Source organism: Dromiciops gliroides, chromosome 3 (genome assembly GCF_019393635.1).
Source record: "Dromiciops gliroides isolate mDroGli1 chromosome 3, mDroGli1.pri, whole genome shotgun sequence".
NCBI lineage: Eukaryota > Metazoa > Chordata > Mammalia > Microbiotheria > Microbiotheriidae > Dromiciops > Dromiciops gliroides.
In genome coordinates, this window is record NC_057863.1 from 489,409,333 (window position 1) to 489,420,670 (window position 11,338).

General features: G+C 38.0%; 1 protein-coding gene across 3 annotated transcripts in view; it reads right to left on the reverse strand.

The window, feature by feature from the left end:
- The window catches only part of IFT88 (intraflagellar transport 88), a 111,085-nt gene extending 100,552 nt beyond the window's left edge, over positions 1–10,533 (reverse strand). For 2 of the 3 annotated variants that reach the window (XM_043991300.1, XM_043991301.1), the window contains exons 1-6: positions 10,363–10,533; positions 7,160–7,255; positions 4,482–4,544; positions 3,421–3,477; positions 1,965–2,018; positions 1,217–1,280 (exon numbers count right to left, since the gene is read on the reverse strand). In XM_043991300.1, coding sequence (XP_043847235.1) covers positions 1,217–1,280; positions 1,965–2,018; positions 3,421–3,477; positions 4,482–4,544; positions 7,160–7,249 — 328 coding nt within the window. In that variant the 5' untranslated portion in view covers positions 7,250–7,255; positions 10,363–10,533. The remainder of the gene's footprint in view (positions 1–1,216; positions 1,281–1,964; positions 2,019–3,420; positions 3,478–4,481; positions 4,545–7,159; positions 7,256–10,362) is intronic. The other variant, XM_043991299.1, reaches the window with a different exon arrangement.
- Positions 10,534–11,338: the final 805 nt, after the last annotated feature.

Consider the following 11,338-nt stretch of genomic DNA (forward strand, 5'->3'; position numbering starts at 1 on the left):
CAATCACCAGGGCAAAAAATGATAAAAAAAATCACAATGTACAATTACATGCCAGTAAATTTGATATCTTAAAAGAACTGGATATTTCTCTTCAAAAGACTAAAATACCAAAACTAACAAAATGAATAAACAATCTAAGTAGACAATCCCAGAAGAAATTAAACAGACTCTTAAAGAATTTCTCAGCAAAAAAGACACAGAACATCTTCTTTCTATTTGAGAGCGATGCAGGAGAGTCATGAGAAAAAAGTCAACAGTTTGAAAAGCCAAATGGAAAAGGAGATTAAAAAACTGTCTGATGAAAATAACTGCCTAAGAATTAGGATTGAACAAATGGAAGCTAGTGACCTTATGAGAAACCAAGACACAGTAAAGCAAATTCAATTGAATGAAAAAATAGAGGGCAATGTGAAATATCTCCTTGGAAAAACAGCTGACCTGGAAAATAAATCTAGGAGAGATAATTTGAAAATCATTGGACTACCTGAAAACCATGACCAAAACAAAATCTTAGACACCATCCTCCAAGAGATTGTGAGGGAAAATTGCCCTGATACTCTAGAAGCAGAAGCTAAAATAAAAAAGACACAGAACAGAGCCAAATTTAGAAGCAAATTCTACTCAATTTTTAAAGAACAAGTTATCACATGGCTATGAGTAATAGAATCCTACAATCTCTAAAAAAAAAGAAGCTGAGCATCACCCAAAGTGCCTTGGAGAAGACTGCTGTAGGCAGGAGCAGGCCGTAACAAATACAAAAAAAGGAATTAGAAAGAAGTTAAAAATGTCCTCAAGAAAATGTGTAGCAAAAAGATGTGCTGGTCATAGAAAAGAGCAATAGTCTACATTCTCCACTGGTAACTCTGCAATGTTACAAGAAAGCAAGGAAAACCCCCATTACATTAGGTAGAACGCCAAGGTCAATTTATGGGAGGACATGAACAAGAAAATCATGGGAGGGGCAGGCATGGAGGGATTATAATCTGTCTCACTGGAGGAAATACCTACAATAAGAGATCACAGATCTATTTGAGTATGTTTTTACGTGTGTGTAGATACATATGTGTGTGTGTGTAAATATACACCTACACACACACACACATATATACTTTGTATATCTACTTACACACATATACATATACACCACAAAGGAATACATATATGCAAACAATATAAAAGCTAGAGAAAAGTAATTAGGAGAGATGGTATAACAAACCTCTTAAAGCTGCTTTTGTGAAACCAGCTGCCCTCACTGCTGTCATAGGGCGAGCAACTCCATCCTTAAATTAATAAAAACCATTGTAAGATCATTTTATAAACAAAAGATTGATTTTATGTTAAACTATTTTAAGTCTTTGTACACATAGCATGCATGCAAAAAAGATGCATCAAATGCTGACTATTTGCCTTTTAATAACTGTCAGCCTGATTGTCCATTCTCGTGCTTCACTAGCACCCTGTGCAACCAAAGAGAGAAGCCTGCCCTCACTCATCAAATTCTGACTCTGACAAAAACTGACTTACTCTCTGTTTAACTAGAAAATTCACTTTACCTATTACTTGGCAGTTAGTATTTATTATGGTTTCCTACAAGACTCTGAAATTTACACAGAAAACTTGAAAGAGGCAGCATGTCCTGGTGATTACCATGCCAGCATATTGCTGGTCCTGTGCCCAACCCTCAAATGGGGTTCTGAACACTACATGAAATTGTTGTCTAGCAACTTAAAAGAAAATATAAGGGAAAGTATCTTCCTCATGTAAATCTAAGGAGGCCCTTCCCTCCCTTGCAAATTTTTATCAATCAAATCTCTAACCCACAGATTAGAAAATTAAGCTCACTATGAGTAACATTTTGTTCAAAAAATGAAGCATTTAAAATTATTATGAAAATAAAACTTGACTGGCATTATTCTAGGTACTTTAAAAGAAAGCCACAGAATAATAAACAAGTCCCAAGTTACCTGAATGGCCCCTGTCATTGGCCTCCCCAGTGATGATGTCAGAGATGTTTTAGACTAGCAAACAGAAAAATTCAGTTAGCTTAAATGACTGAAAACATTTACCCTTAACCTTGTTTACTCACAGTAGTGAGGGCTTTAATGATAATTAGAAAGTATCAAATCCCACTTCCCTCATCATTCTGGCTAAGGCTAATTTCAAATCACTCTCAACCATGACAGTGAAAAGTATGATGAGCTTGTTGTCAGAAGATGTGGGTTCAAGCTGTGGATCTGACGCTTACTAAGTATGTATCCTAACATAATTCAATTCACTTTTCTAAATGTTTCCTTTTCATAAAATGGGAATAATAAGATTTGTACTACCCACATAATGAGATTCCTACCAGAAAACTTTAGATAGCATGCTATCAATGTGAACTGTTATTCCATATGTGCCACCAAAAAAAAGCACCCAAGCCTGAGTCAGCTCTAGGACCCTGTACATGATGTCTACTCAGTTTGACTTATAATAATATGCCATATATTACGAGATCCATGGTTATGCATAGCAGTTACTCATTTATCAAAAGAAAAGAGTTAATGATCTTCATGGGCAAACAACTTCTTTGAACCTTCATTTGCTCACTGTAAGCCTCTAGTGCCCACATCAGTGTCGTCATGAGGATGAAATGAGATAAAAGTATGCAAGAGACTTTGCAAACTTTAAAGCACTTTATAAATATCAGCTATCCTCATTCTTCTATACTGTGTCTATAGATCTCTTTAAATCCCCTTTATTTTTAGGACCAATAAAGGAACTGACACGAGTCTAGAGTGCCATTAGACTAACCTATCATTTTTTCCTCAAATCTTGGACAATTTTACCTACTCTATACATTACATACAGGGTAGGAACACTCAAACAACTGATAATTTGGGCCATGTTGCAAAGTGTATCAGAGTATAGTGTACATCTCTTTTCTGGTCTCATATAGCACTTCTAATGCTCTTACAAATAAACAAGACCCAAATATATGATTCTGGGACACTTTCTCTGTATTTTGCTTTCACATTTAGTACCTCTTAGGTTCTTTGCATTCAAATTCTTCTAACATTCACAAGGCAAAAATCAAACCTCCATATAAACTAAAAAATGGAATCTATACTGAGTTTGGGTATAATGGTACAAAAATTCAAGAGGCAAACTCTGTGATCACAGGAAGTGAAGGAAAACACACACTCAATATAGGAACTGATGGTACTGACACTTTGACACCCTCCCAAATTAGCTAAAGGGCACATAATACAGAGAACTGGTGGAGGGAATACAATTGTCCTTTGGAAAATGTCTTTGAGTGCTCATGATGGGCAACTCTACTTTTAAGGATAGAAAAGTAACCTGCATTGGTAAGGCCTGTGCTTTAAGGGTTTAAAGAGGAAAAAATCCACTTAAGAGCTTCATTGAAATAAAACTGACCCCATATCCAGTGGCTATCGGTCGAGTTGCTGCTGTGTTGGGTATTTTGGCAGTTATCTTGAGGGAAAAAAAGAAAAAATAAAGTAATTTATAGAATTAATGTGTTTTTATAAGCTAGGAAAACAGAACTGTCAAGGAAATGGAAAAGAGAGGGTCTTGAATAAGGACTTTTTAATATTATGTACAAGAGTTCATACATGGCTAATTTCTTAAAAAATTGTTACTTCTCAGGTGCTTAGGCACTATCATAAAACAAGAATAGAGGCAGACCACTGCCTCATTTTGGGACTCAGAGAATCACAAAATCTTAGAAAGGGTCCTCAGAGCACTAGCCCAAACCATTCCTAATGAGGAATGTGCCTTTACCATGTCCCTGTAATCATTCAGCCTCCATTTGAGACCTTCTAGTAAAAGGGAAAGGGCAGCTAGGTAACTCAGTGGATAGAGCACTGGGCCTGGAGTAAGGAAGACCTGAGTTCAAATCTGGCCTCACTAGCTGTGTGATGCTGTGAAAGTCTTTTGACTCTGCTTGCCTCAGTTTCTCATTTGTAAAATGAGCTGGAGAAGGAAATGGCAAAACACTCCAGTATCTTTGCCAAAAAAACCCTCCAATAAATCCAAATGGGATCACGAAGAGTTGGACATAACTGAACAGGTAATGGGGAACCCATTACATTCTGTAGCAAACCTGTTGCACTTCTGGACAATTCTATTGTTTTCTCTATCAACTGTATCTGGTTCCAATTTATGAAGATTTGCTGTTGATAGTTAATGAGGAATTGATGTGAGTTATATTCTAGTGACAATACACACCTTTCAAGGCTACTTGGATCATTCAGTACAATGGAATGATGCTTTAGTACATGATCTCTCAATGACTTGAAGAATTAAACTCTCACATTATTCACTACTAATAACTCACACGATTAGCAAAATTAGAAAAATAAAGCATATTTCAAACAATTAGTGATTTAGATTAATCTGTCTGTTTGGTAAAAGTGTTTGTATTTGCAAGCATGTGAACAAATCCTTCAATTTCCTGTATAACCAAATTTACTTACTGGAGGTCTTCTGCCATGACTAGTTCTCACAGCCTGCTGAAATGCTGTATCATTTTCTAATTCCTAAAATTTAAAAGTATATGTTTAGCATTTAACTTGAATTAGGAATTGAAAATACAAATTTAATTGCCTATCTAAACCCTTCTGTCTTTCAAAACATTCTATAATGTGGCTTACCTGACCTATCTTACCATTATTTCCTATTACTATCATATACAAAAATCCTTACTCCTATTATACAGGTGTTCTTACTATCATTTATTTTATGGCTTTGGCTTGTGCTACTCCTCTCAATAAACATTTCCTGATTGCTTAAAGAGAGATAAAAAATAAAAATGCATCTTTCCATACTGTCTACTAGTGGAAAGAAGGTTAGACTCCATTCAAGTGCGACATTTTTACTTTATGACTGGGCAAGTCTTTTAACTTCCACAGATCCTTATCTGTAAATTAGAGATAAAGGGTTTATGTTATCTATGGAGCCAGATTGCTTCGAAAATTTGATAAGATCATTTACAGAAAGTGCCTTGCAAACCTAAAAAGCACCATGCAAATAAATGTCAATTATTATGACTAACTTTTCAAAATCTGAACATACAGAAAAGATGAATGTATATTTCACAAAAATATTAAATGTTTTAAGAAATGGTTTCATTATTTACATGTGTTTTCCTTCACTAAAAAAAAGCACAACAGAATTTTATGGTTCTCAGTGAACCATAAAATATAATGTAACTTCCCCAACATTTGAATTTTATGACTGCCTGCCTGATTCTCCTTTCTTCTTGAGCTTTATATATCAGGTATTCCTTTCTCCATCCTATCCTCTTTGTTATCTCTATGGATCATAAATTTTATAGATATGCCCCCAATGTAATAAAATGAATAAAATGAAACTTTCCAGTCCTGGAATTCAAGGCCCTCCATAACTTACTTACCTTCCTGCTGAATTTCAATACTCTCCTTAATTTACTGCACGTTATAGCCAAATTCAATGATTCTTTCATTCTCATTCTCATTCTTTCATTCTTTAGACCATAGCTCACACCATCCCCAATGCCTGGAATGAACCTCTTCCTTTAAGGCTCCAGATAAAGGTGACATCATACTTTAACATTTTTTTTCACAGCATGTTAGCTGGGTCTCTCATGCGATAATTACACTCCACTGTACCAGTTATTTGAGCACAGGGTCTGTGCCTTTCTAAATACAGTAACCAGAATAGTTTGCACATAGCAGGCATTTGCTTCATTGAAGGGCAATTTATTTTCTTTATTTTTCAGTGCCTATACTGTGCTAAGTGCTGAGCATACAAAGAAAAACAACAACAAAAACCCCTCTACTCTGAAGGGGCTCACAGTTTAATGGGGGAACAACATGCAAACAACTATGTATGGGCAAGATATATACAGGATACACTGGAGAAAATAAAGAGATGGAAGACACCACTACCATTAAAAAGGATCAAGGGAGGTTTCTTGCAGAAGGTGGGGTTTTACCTGAGACTTGAAGGAGGTCAAGAAAGCTGGGAGGTGAAGATGAGGAGGGAGACTAGTCCAGCATAGCCAGTGAAAAAGCATGGAGTAGGGAAATAGATTATTGTGTGAAAGGAAGCTAGTGTCACCAGATTGTAGAGAATATGGATGGGAGTAAAGAATAAGAAGATTGGAAAGATAGGAGGGAGTCAGTTTATAAAGGGCATTAAAAGCCAACTACAAGATTTTTATATATGATCCTCCTGGAGGTAATAGGGAACTACAGGAGTTTACTGAAAGGGGTGTGGAGGGAGAGCACATGGGAAGGCTGATATGGTCAGACGGTATTTTAGGAAGATCAATTTGACAGCCGAGTGGAAGGACTGGAGTGGGGAGAGACTTGAGGCCAGATGACCAATCAAAAGAGTCTATTGTAATAGTCCAGGCATGTGATGATGAAGGCCTACATGACCGCAGATGCAGTGTCAGAGGAAATAAAGAGGTATATGTGAAATGTTATGAATGTAGAATCGATAGGACTTGACAACTCACTGGATATGGGAAGGTGATAGAGACTGAAGAGTTAAGGATGACACCTAGCTTTCCAGCCTGGGAAATTAGAAGACTGCTGGTATCTTCCACAGTAATAGGGAAGTTAGAAAGAGGGAAAGGTTTAAGGGGAGAGATAATGAGTTTGCATTTGGACATGTTGAGTTTAATCTGTCTATGGAACATCCAATTTGAGATGTCTAATGGCAGCTACAGTTTGTGAGAGATTGGAGGTTGGAGGATTTTCCTTTGTACAATTAACCTCACCTTCTAACAGTCCTTCCTGCCAAAATAAAGTTGTCATAAATGGAGGTTGGTAAAATTAATGAATTCACCACCCATTTAACAAACATTTATTAAGCACGAAGAGCAAAAGACTACATTTTCCACGGTGGGAAAAGCAGGAAAAGGGGACAAAGAAAAATAAGAAAAGTTCACTACATAAATAACTGTAATCCAAGGTAGAATGCAATAAATGCCATAAACAAAATAAAGATGGATTACTAACAGAGTTCTGCAGAGGAAAAGATCTGTCATGATCTCTACACCAGTAAATTTGAACTAAGCACAGAAAGTGCAGAATACTGAAAACAACAAATGTCTACCAGTACCAGCCAATATTAAACAGAAAATTTGCAGTAGTAAATGTTTTACCTCAGTATCATAAGTTGGATTATAATCATTGTAACCGGAATACAGATCATCTTCATCTGTCTCTGGAGCCAGGTGCACATTTTGCATCATTTGTACCTATGGAGAATTTGATATGCTAAATATGTTCTTAAACATAAACTAAGGTTCCAAAACAATTCTAAAACAAAGTTTCCATGATTTGGCCAGTTTGCTTATACTTAACAATGAATATTATTCTTGATAGTTCTTTATTTTTTTCATATTACCAAAAAAAAGTACTTCCAATTCTGTCCTTCTTTGAAGAGGAAGGGGGTGGAAGTGGCTATGAATAAGGAGAGTTGCATATGGTGTCAGATTTAGTTGACTGTATCAAATGGCTTTGCTTAACTTTTTTTTTTTAATTGAGTAGAGCTGTGGGATAGAGAGACTGGGCTAAGGAGGCAGGTAGAAATAACTGCTGTCAGGATAGGGAGGTGCAGGACAAAGCCCACTAGCTCTGGAGTCAAAAAAACTGGGTTCAAAATCTGCTTTTGATTCTTACTACAACAGTGAGTTTGTCTAAGTCAGTTAACCTCCCTGGGTCTGTATCCTGCTGGACTAGACAGTTTCTGTGTGGTCCCTTTTAGACCTAGAGCTCTGATTCTACAGGCAAACAAGGCATCAATAGAACTTTTAAAAACACTTAAAGATTGTATATTTTTGCATCTGTATATCCCCTTATATTTGGTGACTGTGAAGGTAAATTCCTAGGAGGCAAAGATTTGGTAGAAACAAACTTCTTAATTGTTCTATCAGACTTTAGCTTACATGTAAATTCATTGACTCACGGAATTTGAGAGCTTGAACAACCTTAGAAAACCTTTCAGCTGAGTTGTAACCAGTTTAGCCATAAGCCCAGGACTAGATTTGGAAATACTTTAGTGAAAAAAGACAAAATAAATATCAAGAATAGATCAACAACAAAATCATGGAATTTTGGAGTGGGATGGGATTATTTCACACCCATCGGTATGGATATTAATTCCATCTGTACAGTCACAATCCATCCATGCACGTACAGAGTGATTTAAATTTTTTTATTGATAGCTTTTGGATTTACATCAGTCATTTTCCATCCCCCTTCCCAAATGAACTCTTCCTTATGACAAACAACAAAAGCCAAATAGCAATTGGCAAGGGAAAGAAAGGGGAAAACCACTCAGTGACCGTATCTAACGATATAAGCAATATTTTGTTCTGATTTGAAGATGTTATGTTTCATTATCTGTTATCTAGGACCATCATCTTTATAGAGTTCAGCTCCCTTTTGTAATGTTTTCATTTGTACTGTTCAAATAATTGTGTTTGTAGTTTTTGATTCTGATTATTTCATTCTGCATGAGTTCATACAAATCTTCCCTTGTTTCTTTGAATTTGTCTTCATTTCTTATTGCACAACAATATTCAATTATGATAATGTACCATAATTTATTCAGCCATTCACCAAATGATGGACACCCACTTTGCTTTCAGTTCTTTCCTACCACAAAGAATGTTGCTTTGAATATTTTGAAATATACTAGCTGTCTATTTCATCTTTGACTTCTTTTTTTGTTTGTTTGTTTGTTTTAGTGAGGCAATTGGGGTTAAGTGACTTGCCCAGGGTCACACAGCTAGTAAGTGTTAAGTGTCTGAGGCCGGATTTGAACTCAGGTACTCCTGACTCCAGGGCCGGTGCTCTATCCACTGTGCCCCCTAGCTGCCCCTCATCTTTGACTTCTTTTGGCTATATGACCAGTAGTGGAATCACTGGGTCAAAGGATATGGTCAGTTTTCCTTTTCTTGCATAATTTGAAATTGAAGTCCAGAATGGTGGATCAGTTCACAATTCCACTAACAGCTATTAACGTTCCATCTTCTTACAGCTCTTTCATATTTAACTTGTTCTCAGCTTTTGTCTTAGACATTTTGTTAAGTGTTGGGTGAAATCTTAGAGATTTTAATTTTCACATCTCTTACCATTAGTGATTTGTAATTTGTTTTTATGGGGTCACTTATCATTTGTAATTCTTATGAGAAGCATTTTTTCTCATATATCTTGACCACTTATCTCGGTTTCATATTGATTGTACGTTAGACTTTTATCAGTGATATTCAATACAAATATTTTACCTCTGTCATTTTTCTTTTCTTTGTTTTTTTTTCAAGTTTCTTTTTTTTTGGTTTTATGCATCCTGATTTTTATGTTCTGTACATCCTCCAGGGAGAAATAACCCACCACAGATTACCTATGATTTAGAATGCCCCCAAAACACACACACACACATACAAATTCTGAGATGACTGTGTACTTAATACTGATTATTATTTAATAGTTCATCTCTGTCCATCCCTTTCATCAGAGAGATGATTTTCAGGACTCAACAGAATTCACATTCAAACTAAAGATTAATATGATTATGAACTGTGCAAATTTTCCTGCAAAACCTGAGTGGATGAAATGTGTTTTATGTGGTTTCCAATTTTCTGGATAAATTGGCTAATCCTGGCAGAACTATCCTTGATTTTAGCTTTTAATAGGTCTCGAAACAGAAGAAGCCAGTTAAGATTAAGAAGACAGGTTTTTCCGGGTGCAGGAAATCAGCCATTTGAATGTTGTCATTGGTGATATATACTTTGAGTCTGAGACACCCACAAATCCGGGCACCGAAATCACAAAAGAGGAATGGGGAGTGGGGTATAAAATCCTGTACAAAATGACTGGAACCCAGACCCTCAAGTGGGGGCACTAGTTGCATGGGGTCATATCTATACCCCTCGAGCTGAGGGGATGCTATATGGCCCAAGGGATAAAAGCGCTGGGCCTGATTGAGGAAAACCTCATTTCAAATCCTATCTCAGGGATCGTGGGACTGTGGACAGGTCACTTCGCCACTCCCTGAGGTTCAGTCTTCTCAACAGTAAAATGGGGATAATGCATCACAAGGTTGAGGCTCGAATTCACAGGTAAAGTGCTCTGCAAACCTAAAAGCTCTATCAGAATATTAGCTGTGATTGCTCCTAGGGCAACGGTGTGTGTGAGGGGGGATTGGAGGGGGTCCTGCCCTCCTAACTGCAGCCCCAGAGGGAAGGGGGAGGGGGGCGGATGAGAGTCCCATGAACGCTTGCCGTTCTCCCGAGGCCTGGAGCATCCCTGGCACCGATGGATGCCATCCCTCCCGGGTCCCCAGATGTACCCCTCCTACCTCCCAGGGAAAGGGGCGGAAGTCCCCGCGGGAAAATCGGGAGGAAGCAGCGACTTTCCCGGGAAACGACGGGGACACGGGATGGGGAAGGCGAGGACCACAGCCCAGCTTTGTGTGGTTGCCAACGGAGGAATCCAAGGAAGCCGCTCCCAGAGTGCTCTTCGCGGGAGGAGAAGGCGGGGCCGAATGCTTTGGGGAACAAGGGGTGGGGCTTGGGGCAGGCAGTACGGGATCTAGTTGAGATCTAGTCGAGAGGTCAAGAGCTCTAGGAAGGAGGGGCGGGGCTTATTAAAGAGGGGGCGTGGACCTGGTTGAAAGGGATGGGGCTCTAAGAAGGAGGGGCAAAGCCTTAGGAAAGCAGTGTGGCGGGCTCTACCAAAGAAGGAGGGTAGGGAGGGACTTTTAGGGGAAGTGGGGCTCACTGACGGAGGAGGCGGGGCTCAAATAAGTGGGACTGTTTGTTACTTAACAAAATTGTTTTTAAAGCAACCGGTAAGGTGTGTACTGAAGGTATTTTGGAAAACAAAACCTGCGTAGTTGTGTGGGACTGTTTGTTTTTAAAGGAACCCTTGAGGTGTGTACTGAAAGTATTATGAAAAACAAGCAAACAAGCAACACCCAATCCCAAAATCCCCAAACAAACAAAAACCCATTGGTCCAAAGATTTTCACTTCCTCACAGAGGAATAATACGGAATTACAAAAACAAAACCAACAACCCCAAACCGGAAGAAAAATAAATGTCCAAAAATAGGGAAATGGTTTTATAAATTGTGATACATTAGTGAAAGACACACCGATGCAACTAAGACTGACAAGTATTATTCGGAATACAAAGAAATCTTGAAAGAGATTTCCGAAATAATAAGAAGTGGGGGAAAAAAAAGAACTGAGCACTGAGATCAAAAAAGGAAAAATGGGGGCAGCTAGGTGGCCTTGGAGTCAGGAGTACCTGAGTTCAAATCCGGCCTCAGACA